The sequence below is a fragment of the Pistacia vera genome, unplaced genomic scaffold (assembly GCF_008641045.1).
Source record: "Pistacia vera cultivar Batoury unplaced genomic scaffold, PisVer_v2 Contig78, whole genome shotgun sequence".
Lineage (NCBI taxonomy): Eukaryota > Viridiplantae > Streptophyta > Magnoliopsida > Sapindales > Anacardiaceae > Pistacia > Pistacia vera.
The window spans coordinates 2735040-2749873 of record NW_022196645.1 but is presented as its reverse complement, the minus strand read 5'-3'; the positions used below and the strand labels follow the sequence as shown (position 1 = coordinate 2749873).

The following is a 14834-nucleotide window of genomic DNA, read 5'->3' as shown; positions in this document are numbered from 1 at the left end:
AAAACACCCTTAAATATTTTCCTTTATAAATTTTTTATTATTTTTTAATTAGTCAAAAAGTTAAATATTAAAAATTCAAAAAAGAAAAAATATTTAACCTCACCTAAAAAGTTATGAGTAATGCTATAAAATTGTTTAAAGTTAAATAATCTTAATATTTATTTATAATGTCATTAATATCACATCACTATTATTTATAATGTTTTTCATTTTTACTAATTAACATAAAAAATCAATATTCCTAATTAATTAAATAAATAAAGAAAAAATTTTAAGTTTGTGTAAAATTTATTTTATTTCTTTGTAATAAAAAAATTCATTTAGTTATTTTTTGGCTTAATTATTGTATTGAGTAATTAATTTATAGATGATGGGTCTTAATTTTAAATTAAAATCTCATTTCGCTTGTTTTTTGACTTAATGTAGACTGGATAAAAGTTAAGGAGGTAAGTGATTTTTGCCAGTTGGGACCTTGTGTTTAATTATTTAAGGGGTAATTGAAATTATATAAAGGATTGGAGCATAAAGTAATAGCTTTCGGGTTTTTTTAAAATGCCCAGGAAGGGCATTGGCCCACCCTGGGTTTGAATGGGCTTTGCCACTGTTTCTGGGGGCCTCTCACAATTATGTAATATTGGTATAAAATAATGTTACACCAATAACCCTCTCTCACAACCTTGATGTAGCAGCTGATAATTAGTCAGCTTACAATTAATTAGTGAGACCCATGTAGGATCTGTTGTAAATTGACCAATTGCGAGCTGCCACATCAGGGTTGTGAGAAATAGTTGTTAGTGTAGTATTAATCGTTGGTACATCCATGTAAAACCATTAAATTCTAATAAAACTATCTAATTAAATATAGCTATGATAACCAAAATATTATGTAAATCACTTAATTTTCCACATGATTTACAGAAGAAGGAAAATCATAATAGGACAATAAACTTTAATAGAATAACAATGAATTTTATTCTTTTAAGCTCTTTATTTGGGAAGATTATTACCTTGATCATATTTGATGACAGTGTTCCGTGGTTTCAGTGTTTAATATAACGGATCAAGTGTAAAATGTGTTAGTAAAATGGCATAAACCTTAATAGAATAATGACAACAAGGGTAAATTGTTATGAGTAATGCTATGGGTACTAACGGATTTTACTAACCAGTGTACTAACTTAAAGCATAGTACGGGTACCATACCATAGTACGGGTACTATGTGTGATTTTAACAAAGGTTAGTACACTGGTTAGTAAAATCTGTTAGTACCCAAAGTATTATTCAATTGTTATTTTAAACACTTTAGGGGGTAAATTGTCATATAGTGACACCTTAAGGGAAAAATATTGATTGACAAAATTAACTAAATGGGATTAGATTTATATTTTCAAAACTAACAGGCGCTCTTAAAAATCATGAAACATCTAAGGGATTTTACAATTTCTCCCTTATCCAATACTGTTCGAGAAAGTAAAGTTTCTTCCCTAAAATTTAAGGAAGTGACACTTTAGTACAACAGAATTGGAAAGAAACATTGTAACTTCTATCAAAGTGCTATTGTTATTTGGAATTTTTTTACTTTATTGTTTTATGAATTTTTTATATTTATATCATAATCTAAAAACTTCTAATATTAATATACAATTTCTTAATGTTTATTGTATGTCACTCCGTGAATAACAACTATCATTTAAGAAGGACCATAGTTTCACGCTGTGAATCTACTAGACCACTTATTTTCTTCAAACCTCAATGATAAAATTGTTACATTTTTGATACTATCATATAGTTTGAAAATTAACTTTGGTGAAGTGATAAAAATAATTACCAATGTTTTAATAACCAACCCAAGGTGAAACTCGACATAGTTGCTGGATCTCAGGTTGACCATTTAACTGGGTTGACCGGCAGGTTAAACCGGGTGAAAATACTTTTAAAATTCAGCAAAAAGACCCCTAAAAATTTTAAGTCCCTATAAGTTTAAAATTTAGCAAACACATCCCAAATACACATCAGCGGTCGATTGGTTGGCGATGACAACACCCCAAATGCAATCCCAATAATCCCTTGAGCTCATTCCCAATAAAATTTACCCAAGATTTGGTTGAAATCTATTCCATTTCGACCAGATCTCACCGACGCTAGCATCAACAACCCTCCCCTTCACCCCGAAAATACTCCCATCTTCTTCCCGACCAAAACCCACCTCACCCCACCCTCGTTAGCCTCGCTAATTGCTGACAAAAGCCAACTGTTGCTGCTGCCTATTATTTTCGATTTTCGATTGATTCAACATCGGAAATCAACTCCGTTGCCACCATTGCACTCACTAACACTTTTTCTTCAAAAGCCCCAACATTCTGGCCTTCAATTGTTCACCTATCATTCATCCCAAATTCTAGGGTTTTGGATGAATAGGAAAATTGTTAACCTAGCCCGATGAAGCTCCTCGGTAAGCTGTCTCGGTTAAACTAGCCAAGCCCAGTGGGGTTTTAAAACACTGGTAATTACCACTTATCTCCCATAAAAAAATTCTAGAAAGTTTAAAATAAGAAATCATGAAATTTCAGTAAAATCGAATTTTCAAAAGAAAATAATAAAATACATTGATTTTAAATATTGAAATAAGCAAAAAAGTAATTTGAAAATTAGTCAAACTTGGTATTTTTTCAACTGTTTGTGAATTTTATGTTTCATTTTTTTATATTTTTTTAAATTGTAATTTTTTAGTTTTTTATTTCACAATCTTTTAAAAGTTTCTTTTAAGAGTGATTTTTCTCATTCGGTTGCTAAAATTAGTCAATTGTTAGAAGTTAGAACAAATAGCAAAGGATGTATGTGTTAAATTTAGAAACTATTAGGACTAAAGAGAGACCATGCTTTTGTACCCCCTCAAACATAAAAAACTGACAAGTTACCCCTATCAACTTGGGAATTAGATACTTAGAAAAAAATTTTATAAAATAAAATGAATTTAAATTTAATATTATTTTAAGCAAAAATAATTTTTATTTTTTTAAATTGTAGATTGTCATTTCCAACGATCCAAGTTCTTTGGTGATCTCAGATTGCCAAAAACGACGATCTAAGATAGTAAGATCATTGGAAATGGCGATCTGAGTCGCTTGAAACAACAATCTAAGATCTTTGGAAAGGGCAATCTGAGTCGCCTAAAATGACGATCTCAAATCATCAAAAATTGCGATCCTAGATCATACCGTAATCCTAGATTGCGGCAACAATATTTCAAATAGTAATAGTGATCTTAATTAAAAAAAAAAAGAAATAAATTAAAAAAGATATCGCCGCCTTTTTTTTAATTTCTTAATATTTTTCAGTATTTTATTTTTCAATTTTGAGAAAAATGTAATTTAAAAAGTGTATTTTTAAAAATTTTTAATTTACAAAAATATTTTGATTTTTGATTTTTTTAATTTATAGTAAAATATGTTTTAATTTTTAATTTTTTTATATTTTGTAGTTTATAAAAATAAGATGTTAAAAATAAAATTTTTATGCAATTTTTAGGGAAACATAAAAAATGCTTCATGAATTTACGTGGGTACAATATTCAAATACAAAAATCTATGGGCATATATGTAATTGCAAAGGTGAAGGCATTACCAAGGGAATTTTACTCTCTTCGCTGATCAACTGTGGTCTTCCATCCAAACGGACTCACAAATGGCGGTCTAAATGGCTAATTCCTGAGTTGATAGGGGTCACATGTAGTTTTCTATGTTTTAGGAGGTGCTCAGGGAAAAAGCCTTTTATGAAACCGAAGGTATGGTCTGTCCTAATCTTTGAGTTAAATAAATAAAATTCCCGTGAAGTTTCTGAAAAAACGAAAAAAAAAAAAAAAATTCTTTTATTGTTAGTAAAGCTATAGTAACCCTTAGAACTTACAGGAATAATATTTAATCAATATTTTACTAAATTTCCCTTTTATCGTTCATTTTAAAACCTCAAATCTAGTAGTAGGGATTTTGTTATTGCATTAAACTTAGGGTGCGTTTAGTTCAGGAAATATTGCATTACTGGGAATCTTACATTAATAGGAAGATAGATTACTTTGAAGATCATTGGAAATGTTTAGGGAAATGTGTTTGGTTAGGTTGGAATAAATTGGTGGATATGTTATGTAGATTATTGAATTGCCCTTCTATTTTAATATTATTATTATTTTAGATCATTTTTTTAATCCCCTATATTTGTTAATTTAGTGGCAGCCGACAGTTGCCGGAACGGCAGACGATCGGTTGTATTTGGTCGGTCGTACACTGATATGACTGTTTTCGACCAAATTTATGACCATAATCTAGTCGTTGACGACAAGATTTTGGCTATTGACGGCCAGATAGATTTGACTGTCAATGGCCAGATTTCGACCAAAATGTGGCAGTCAACGGCCAGATCCATGGTGGATCCTGCTAGAAACGGTTAGATTGGCGCACGACTGGCCAGATTTGGCCGGTCATGCATCGTTTCGGCCATGTGGGTTGACAGTGGCCGACGACCGACGATGGTTGTTGGCGAGCAGTGGTGCTCTTGGGTGGCCTGCAATATGTTTTAAATACAAGAGCATTACTATCCAAAAACTTAATTAATTAGGGGTAAAATTGTAATATAGGTTTATGTAAATTAATTTCAATATAAGGGCATTTTTGTCCAAAAAATTTATTAATAAAAGGTAAAATTGTAGCAAATTTATTAAGAAGAATCAGTAAAATCACTTATTTCCAGCCAAAAAACAAAGGAAGAGAGAAGTAGTAGAGAAGTTACCTGAGTGAAATTAATAGTATATCTATATAAACTAATAGTATATCTACATAATATAATATATATATATGCAGCTTTTTGCATGCCTTGATCGGATTTGAAGAACACTACTGGGCAGTTATGTCGAGCGAGAAGATACCAGTCGAGCTCTGCAAAGGCATCAATGGCCTCGACAAGGTCATTCTCCGCGAGCCCCGCGGCAGCTCCGCTGAGGTACCTGAACGACGTGGTTTCATTTCATTTCACTTCGTTTTTTCATTTTGTTCTACTGTTATTTCTTCACGGGCATAGTTAATATAGATCACTTGTTTGTGTTCAATTTAGTGGGTACCCAGTTCATGGAATTTTGAATTGTTAATAGTAAGTTAGCGAGTTTGTGGTTTGTGAGGTTATGCGTTGCTTTGTTTGATTGTGTTGTTTCAGATCTGGAGGAGAGAATGTGAAGTTGTTTTTACTTGTCATCTGGGTTTCTTAGGCTGTGTTTGGGAATGCTTTTGTGGAAACTGTTTTTCAGTATAAGGGGTTTTTGTAGAAGTACCCACAAAATTTTTCTGGAGAAAGAGCATTCATCAAGTGTTTTTGTGGAAATTATGGAAAAGCATTTCTAACTACTTGAAAGTGATTTTGAGGGTGTAAGAAATGCTCCCAAATAAGGTGAAGGCACCATCTGTTAGTGTTCAATCCTAATTTGGCAATTCTTTTGTAGAAAGTGCTTTTTAACTGGTTTTAAGTAAAAGGGGATTTTGTAAAAGAACGCAGAAAACATTACTGGAAAAGAACCTATAAAGGTTGAAAAAAGAGCGCCTGTCAAGTTTTTATCCAAAGCACACAGAAAAGCCCTTTTAGCCACTTGAAAAAGTGCTTGTAACGGTGTACAAAACGTTTTCAAATACCATGCCAACATCATGTGACATTAATTGTCATGTTGATGCTATTTTCCAACTGCAACTTCCTGTTCTAGTGGAGCCGTAATTTTGTTAATGCTTTTGTAGAAGGTGTGCTTTTAACTGGTTTTGAGTAAAAGTGCATTTTTTTTTTTTTAAAGTATCCATCTGAAAAAAAATAAAATTGATAAAGGTTTCTAAACGGCACCTGCCAAATATTTTCTCAAAAAACACGGGATAAACTCTTTTGACTACTGGAAAGAGCCTTTGATGGTGTAAAGAACGCTCCCAAATATGGTGCTGATACAATCTGACATATGTTATCAGGTTGATGCTGTTTCCCGACAGCATCTTCTGGCTGTTGTGGAGCTGAAATGTTAATTGAACTGATTTTCTGTCCCAAACTTGATCTTAACTGAAAATACTATATTTTCTCCCTCCAAGTCTGTCCAGATTGATATTTTGGGATCAAATTGTTATTAGTGCTGTGGATTGTCAAATCAGTTTAGGCTGCAATTCGTGGGGATTTCTTTTCATTTCCTAGGATCAATTGCTGGTCTTGCAGTACAAAAGGTACTTGATAGGATACGACAATTCTCTGAACCACTTTTTTTTTTCTCTACCTTGTTGCCTTCATTTTTGTGTAATTTGGCTTGGTTTAATTATTTCATTCCCATTTCTTTTTATTTTATTTTATTATTTATAAATTTTAAGGTTGCAAGAGTTTTTCCAAAATACTTTTTTCTTTTCTTTTCTTACTATATTCATTTTTTCTTTTTGAGTTTTCCAGGTGTATTTGTACGGTGGTCATTTGACATCTTGGAAGAATGACCATTACGAGGAGTTGCTTTTCGTCAGTAGTAAGGTGCTATGGATATTCTAATGATATCTATATTGATTTTCTATTGTATGCTATGGGGAAAATGATTGTTTTTCAGTGATAAGTGCTATGCAATAACCTAATGGAACACCTTTTTAAATTTCCTGATATATTTATTTAATTGCTTATAGGCTTATTTTGCGCATCAATAGATGTTTATTTCTCTTCAGCATTGTTCTTAGCTAATGTTGTTTACTCTGATTTTCTAATGACAGTATGGTAGCAGGATGGTTATACCTTGTTGCACTTTAGGATTTCCAGATAAACAGTTTCATACGCAACAAGGGGAAGAAATTTCTGATTAGAAGAAAAAAAAAATGGAGTTATACTTGAGTTTGTAGATGCTTAAACGAATTCTAGTACTTGAATTTAGAAGTTTGGGCCCTTGGTTTTAACCAAGAAGTCTGGGGTTCAACTTCCCATGAGGCTAAGTAGCTTAGGGGTTGGTGAACTCGTAGGAGAAGTTGGAGGATTTCTGGTATCAGAAAAGAATTTTATTTAGAAGTTAAATGGCATAGGAAGCAGAGGCAGAAAATCGTGTGGGCCATTTTTATGCTATAATGTATCATCATCACCTAGGGGTTATGCATTATTGATAAATTTGTATATTCACCAAATTTGGGGAAGTTCAAGTATTAACTGCAATAACAAGCCTCATTGAATCAAGATCTGGAAATGGTATAATTGTCTTTTTTTCATCTCCTACTTTGATGCGTATGAAGTCCGGATCTTTTGAATAATTCAAGCATTGACCATCATACCAAGCTTGTTGATTCAGAATTGTAAAATGGTATTATTGTGCACCTGTAATGTATATATTTCTACTGCAATATTTTTTGGCATGAGAAGTTCAGGCCCACCCCAGCATATACATTACGATTCCATATGACTAGCTTCATATAGTGTTCATATACTGGGGTCTTGCAAAAAATTAGGCCTTCCTGTCTTCAATGTTGCATTCATTTCCCTGCCAATTTGCCTTCATTATAATTTCTAGTTCTTGGTAAACCTGCATTGCTTTCTTGGTTATATGCTAATTGTCACCCACTGGCCACTTAAGGAAGTTTTTGGGCTAGTTCTTGGTTATAGCATGTTGGAAAGATTTAATATCTTAATTTTCTTGGGTTGTTTTTCAGTTTCCTGTTTTTCTTCAATTTTCTCTACAAGGTCGAACTTTTTCTCTGATAAAATATGTGGTTTGGTTTTCATATTCTTTTCTCATTGTGATTATGTTGATCAATGTTTTAAAGTTTAAAATTACTGCCTAAAGTAATAACTTAATTGGTCTTTGAGACATGGATTGGCGCCGCGGAATACTAATGTGCATTATTTTGATGATGGTAAAGGGGCTAAAATGTATAGATTGGCATCTTTCCTTTGTTTTTCAGATCTGTATGTTATTTTTAGTTCATTTTGTTTCCAAATTGAAGTTATCAGAAAATGGAGATATTATGTTGTTCACAGGCTATATTCAAGCCACCAAAAGCAATTCGTGGAGGAATTCCGATATGCTTTCCACAGGTATGTGGTTCTCTAAACTTCTTGCTACTTTTCATTATTTTCATTTCTTTAACAAACTTATTTCCTATATGCAGTTTAGCAGTCATGGCTCTCTAGAGCAGCATGGATTTGCTAGAAATAGGTTCTGGACTGTGGAAAGTGACCCACCTCCTTTCCCAACAAATCCCTCAAATAATGCTTTTATTGATTTGATCCTTAGGCCTTCTGAAGAAGATTTGAAAATCTGGCCTCACAGGTACTTGGATCTTCAATCACTTTCTCATATTTGTACATGAAGAGTAGTTACTTTTCAGATTTTATAACTCCTTTACTGCATGAATTTCAGAAAACATTAACCATTATCCTTTTTCTTTTCAAGTTTTGAGTTTCGTCTGAGGGTAGCTTTGGGTCCTGGTGGAGATTTGATGTTGACATCTCGCATTAGGAATACTAATGCTGATGGAAAGCCATTTACGTTCACTTTCGCTTATCATACCTATTTCTCTGTTTCAGACATCAGGTAATTAATTCCCTAACTTGCTTGGCGCTTGTTTCACTACGATATACATATTCTCTTCTTTTACTTTGACTTTATTTTCTCAATTGTGAAAGATTTATTCCCATACCGGTCATTGCAGTTGCTGTAACGTGGATATAGATATTGATATTTATAGGTTTTCTTCACTAGTCTGCCGATACCTTCTATGTAATTTCACTAATGATTCCTCTGGTTGCTGGTTACCAAGACGATCTGTAATTCTCATTAAGTTTGTAAGTTTTTTGTTCTGTATAGGAGTTAATACATGGTTTTGGTTGGATGCTGTATCAAATTTTATATATTCTTTTATTTAATATTGATTCTCATATTGTTTAGCATCTCATTTAGAACAATGTTTGTTTTACTGGTCTTGAAGGTTGAGTGAGGGTCCTTTATTTCTTAAATCTTAGTGGGTGCATGTCAGCTTCTTGATGATCTTTAGAAAAGTGTTATCTTTTTAGTTCTTTGAGTAGTGGGTAAGTGAGAATTATCTGTAACATCTGATTTACTTAAAGACTGGTCTGAAAATTGAAAATCAAGGGAGCTTCTTCTTTGTGTTATGTATGCAGTATCTTCACAGAAATAATAAACTGGCTAGGTTGTAAATTTTGAAGAAAAAATGTGTAAACCACTATAAATACCACTAATTATTTATAGTGTGAGTATTATTGGGTAGTTGGGTCGTAACTTGTTTGATTGTCAAGGCTATTTCTTGGCCAATCTGATATTGCATTCAGACTACCTTAGGTATCATGTCTTTTCATTCTTAATTATTTCAACACTTTTTGTGAGAGGGTTGTACAATTTATGACCCTAATCCTCTTCTAATGTTAGATGTTAGTTTGTAGGGGAAGACACACATTTTCCTTGGAGTTGCTGTTTTCAATGTAGATATTTGGAACCTTTGAAGATCACATTGAAAGGGGGTATGGCAAATTTGATTTGTCATATTGCAAAGCTGACTGCAACAGTTTATTGTTGGAGTATGAATGAAAATTTTGTAGTCAGTGTCCAAGTGTATAATGCAGGGATTTTTCTGGTTGGAAATGACTGTTCCTTGTGTATAAACAGTAACTGCAGTAGCTACTAATATGATTGATGTTGACTGTGGTTGGGTTTGATCAAAATGAATCGTATTTCACTTAGTCAAGGAGCTCTTTGCTGGTTTTAGTTTATGCTTGAATGGTTTCTCGCACTTCTGTTTATAATACAATTAATGGAATACAAAATTATGATAAAACACAACTAGTTCTTCTATCTGTAAGCAGGTATTTTTAGTCTCAATATGTTACCCTTAGTGCTTTTAAATGTATATGTGGTTGTGGTCTGCTCTATTCTCATGTGTTCTTCCACTTCTGCAGGAATGAATGTCAGCTTGCTTATTGCTAGAAGTTATGTCTCGTTGACCTTCTAAGTGGAATAAAAATTCCACTTTCCAATTTGAGATGTATGCGTTAAAAAATAAAAAACAAAACAAAACAAAAGCTAATGCAAACCTTTATTGCAAAAAGACCATGCAGACTCTACCCTACATGTTTTATAATATCATTTGGTAGCCAAGTACAACATTCAAATGCCCTGGAGTCAGAACTTTAGTTGATCTAGATTGCTTTCCTAAACTTAACTGCAAATGCTGTATTGACTCCTTCTAAAGGGTTTATGATTGATTGTTGGAGCCAAATTATCATTAACATTCTGAACTGTCCTAGCAGTATGAGCTGCATTCCTATAAAGCCATTTTTACTTCCTCAAACCAATAGCTAGGCTTGGATTTTGGTTGTATAAACCAATTTGTCTTACTAGACCTGGTTGCATGGCTCCTCTGGTACCTTTTAGCAAGTTCTTAGNAGGGTTTATGATTGATTGTTGGAGCCAAATTATCATTAACATTCTGAACTGTCCTAGCAGTATGAGCTGCATTCCTATAAAGCCATTTTTACTTCCTCAAACCAATAGCTAGGCTTGGATTTTGGTTGTATAAACCAATTTGTCTTACTAGACCTGGTTGCATGGCTCCTCTGGTACCTTTTAGCAAGTTCTTAGTCTTGTTGATGTTATTTTCTAGTCCAAGTTGCCTGTTATATGGGAAAATCAGAAAAACGACAATCTACGATAAGGGAACTAGTCAAATGTAGTTGAAAATTGGGTGAATGAAATTTAAATGAGTAACGTGGCTGAGATGATATTTAGTTATCACTAGATTGTGATCTTTGATTTACAACTTTTTTGTATTTACAACTTATTCTCAATTTACCAAATCTGATTCTGGGTATCTGATGCCAAATTTTTTATGGAATCTTTTGGTTACTTGACTGAGATAAATATGTAATAATATGAAACTATTGCTGGGCAAACATGTGATGAGTTATCTGAATCAATCTCAGTATGTTGAGGTTAAAATCAGATTGTAATCTTTTTCTACAAGTGTGGCATAATTTTGCTGTCAGTTTTCTATTCAAATGTCAGGGGAAATTATGGCTCTTAAATTAGCAATGAGATGGTATAAGAAAAACTTTTATTGCCACAATTTATCTACATTTGGATCAATTATAGGACTGACCATCTTCAAATTTATCAAACTTTATTTTGTTAACTGGAATTATGTCTGTAAGGCATTACTTTCAGGAGAAACTCTATGTATGCTTATGTTTATGGCTGGCTCTAATGTGTTTGCTTCTCTGCTACTATTCCAAGCGAAACTGATATATTGTTAACTCTTAATTTTGGGCAACAAATGGTTGAGTTTAAGTTCTGCATATTTGAGTTGTCCTTAAATAGTTTTTGTTGTTTGTGGTCAGTGAAGTTCGTGTTGAGGGACTAGAGACACTGGATTATCTAGACAACTTGCAGAATAAGGAGCGTTTTACTGAACAAGGAGATGCAATAACATTTGAATCAGAAGTGCGTTTATGATACCATATTTTTCCGCTTGTGATTATGCTATGTCAGGCTCTAATGTTTAGGTAATACTATTGTGGTTTACACAGGTGGACAAAATATATCTCAGCACTCCTATGAAGATTGCAATTCTCGATCATGAAAAGAAGCGAACATTTGTAATTCGTAAAGATGGGCTTCCGGATGCTGGTGAGACTGATTTTATCCATCTACTTTCCTAGCAATGTTTTTGGTAATATACGGGGGCTTTTGTTTGGCATGAATGTATCTTGCAATGTTAGTCAACATGGATCTACATTTGTCTTGTCAAAACGCAATTAAATTGTCGCCCTAGTAATATTGCTTCTGTTGAATGAAATGAGTTTACACCTAATATTCCATTGTGTTCATAGCTTAAATAAGTTGAAACATGGTTATATGATCACCATGATTGCATAAATCTTGTGTATAAAAGCTTCAACACAAGAAGAGTTTGGAACCAAGAGTGTTCTAGAAGAGAGAAAAATTGGGAAATCTGGATATACCATTGGAATGTGGGTTCATTACTTGATTACTAGTTCAACAGAATACAGTTTACAAAAATAATAAAATAAGGTCATATACAGTTTCATATCAGCAATTATGTTTTAGGAAAAGAGATTTGAATTCTGAAACCACCCGTTATTTAAATTTAAGAAGTATCTTTTATAACGTATCTTCATCACTATTTCTTTTCCTATATTTCCTCCCTCTCAAGTTGTAGGAATCACATGGATCAAATATCAATCTTCATCATTTTAATTTTGCCTGTTAGACGTATTGCCAAGTTTATTTATTTTTGCAGCTTACATATTTATGTACATAGTTTGAGACGGTATATACTTGAGCATATAAATCATTGGGCTTGTTCATTTGGAGGTTTTTGAGACCATTTTATGTTAGTTTATAGTTCTTCTTGATGACATGATACATTATAAGTCTTATTGTAAGACTTTGCAAGGTGGTAAGGATAGAAAACTGAGAAACCTTCTCAGATTTTCTTTCCTTTCCAAAAATTGCAATGATAATTATATATTTCCTCTTGGTATAGTTTGGGTAAAAATGTTTCTAGACGACCTTGTATATAAGCAACTTTATAATTGTTTCAGTATACGTGGGTTTTTCATGCCTCCTTTTAATGCAGTGGTGTGGAATCCCTGGGATAAGAAAGCAAAGGCTATGGCTGATTTTGGTGATGATGAGTATAAGCATATGCTGTGTGTGGAGGCGGCTGCTATTGAAAAGCCTATTACATTGAAACCTGGAGAAGAGTGGAGAGGAAGGCAGGAACTCTCTGCTGTTCCTTCTAGTTACTGCAGTGGGCAACTTGATCCTCAGAAAGTTCTCCGCAGCAGCTGAAAGATCGATCATTGTGATCTATAGTCTGTACAGGTAGCTTGGCTAAAACTTCTGTTTATTTGGTATATTTGCTGTACAAGAGTCCGGTACCTATATTAATGCAACTTTTATGCCTGTTTGGGAATATTCGAATTTTACTTATGGATTCCTTGGTACTTCTGATTGCATTTCGTAGACATCTTTTTATTTTTATTTTGTGATAAGAAACTGAAAAGGTTAAATTGATTGAAGAAGAATTTACAAATTAGTGATCAGACATCTTTTTGTTCCATTATGTTGTATTTGTCATCTTGTTCTTTAAACCCAAACTTCTATCCTCAAAAGTGTGCGTAAAAGCATATGCATGCTCTAACTGTTAGTTATAACAGTCTAGCTGTTTTTCCTATTTCACTTTCTGAACTACATTTGGGCTTATCAGCACTTGACAATTCAAAAGCGGATACATATAGTAAGATTATGTGTCTATGCTTTAATGTTTATTTGATGGCATCACTGTTGCTAGTCTCCACTAATCTAGTATGTCAGCAAACAAAAAGAAGAAAACTAATGTTATGTCTAATATATATAATTTTTTTTTTGTGCATAGTCTAAAAGTATTGTGGCCTGAATATAGCTGTCTAATTAACAAACTACTTTTCCTTTCATCATCCAATTTAAAAATAATAGATGGTGTGACATACCTTAAGAATTACATGGTTTTACGTCCATATTAGTATTGGTAACTTCATTAAATTTCTTTGAACACTGTTAGAGCCTCAGTCAATTATTAACATACATATTGAAAACCTCTCTCAATTTTATCTTTTAGAATGTTAAATTTTATCTTTAGGCATCCCCCTTAGGCATATTGTTCACTGTCTGGTTGCCGTAGGTGTTCTGAGGCAACCATTGCGTAGGAGATGTTTTGACCAAGCTTTGATGTTCTTGAACAGTTAATCATTAGTTCAATAATGCCTATAGATGTACAGGTTCTTGATTTATGAACTCTTTTCGACAGTCTAGTAATATTGTTATATGGTTTGCTACATATGCTCCCTGGCTTTCTCTAATTCGTCAGAATTCTGTGAATCTGCTTTATTTAGGTAGTGTTCCTAGATTGTTTCTAGTTATGCATTATTGTTTTCATGGTCAAGATTTTCCATCCATTCATCATAACACATGGTTTACTTTTCAGGTATTCATTCGCAACTTGTGGATGGATTGTTATAATGAGGTCCGGCCTATATTTTGTTTTCTTCTTGTGAAATACCCTTTCTTGGTTGAAAAGATGGATTTATTACTAGCTAGGACTGTTAAATAATGTAGCTCTGAAGTGACACACTGTTTGCACCAAAAACAAAGATGGAAGAATGAGTACTATTCATGTTGTGTCAAAATGGAACAAACAAACATAAATATGAATAGAGTTGTGAGCAAGTATTACTACTATGATGAAAATGGAATGAAATTACATATCTTCTGTCAAGTTTCATAGCGCGGAAAGTTGATTTCTTTGCTTTTGATAGCCCTAGTAAGATCTTGACCTAGCAGATTAGATTGGAATATAGAAACATTAACTATCGAAAATCAAAAGTATTAGACTGCAGGATCCTGTCAAATAATCATAGCAGTTAATTGGCAACTTGTATTGGTAATTTGTTGCAATGTTTTGTGCATTCATGAAGATTGGAGTATTAGACATTTCTCTGGGAAGTTTGCACAGCAGTCTTGGCGAGTTGGGTTAAGGTTACCGGATGAACTTCCATTACTTTTGGGTGGTTCATCCAAGGGCTACTATGGGGGTAACCTTGCCCCCACCATTGGGTATTAGTATCCTTGTTGATTTGTAGAATGAATGTCCTGAAATCAAACTTTAGTTACCTCATGAAAATTTGTGTCCTGCCTATTTTATGTCTATTTGGAGAACTTTAGAATTTTGAGTTCTTTTATAAGTATTTGAAGTATCAAAGACATCAGAAATAAATTAAGAAAGAGATA

At 33.1% G+C, this 14834-nt stretch overlaps 1 protein-coding gene across 1 annotated transcript; it reads left to right on the top strand.

Moving 5' to 3' along the window:
- The first annotated feature begins 4886 nt into the window (after positions 1 to 4886).
- On the top strand, positions 4887 to 14309 carry LOC116116572 (putative glucose-6-phosphate 1-epimerase). The gene is made up of 9 exons (XM_031402639.1): positions 4887 to 4993; positions 6455 to 6529; positions 8009 to 8065; positions 8140 to 8300; positions 8424 to 8564; positions 11381 to 11483; positions 11570 to 11669; positions 12643 to 12890; positions 14032 to 14309. Exons 1-8 carry the CDS (start codon positions 4901 to 4903, stop codon positions 12855 to 12857), a joined length of 945 nt encoding a protein of 314 aa, XP_031258499.1. The 5' UTR covers positions 4887 to 4900; the 3' UTR covers positions 12858 to 12890; positions 14032 to 14309.
- Positions 14310 to 14834: the final 525 nt, after the last annotated feature.

What these genes read in the sequence shown, in the direction of transcription:
- LOC116116572 (XM_031402639.1), top strand. Translation starts at nt 4,901, where the DNA reads ATGTCGAGCGAGAAGATACCAGTCGAGCTCTGCAAAGGCATCAATGGC. An exon ending in TGCTTTTCGTCAGTAGTAAG is followed by an intron (nt 6,530 to 8,008) that starts GTGCTATGGATA and finishes TGTTGTTCACAG; the next exon opens with GCTATATTCAAGCCACCAAA. An exon ending in AGATGGGCTTCCGGATGCTG is followed by an intron (nt 11,670 to 12,642) that starts GTGAGACTGATT and finishes CTTTTAATGCAG; the next exon opens with TGGTGTGGAATCCCTGGGAT.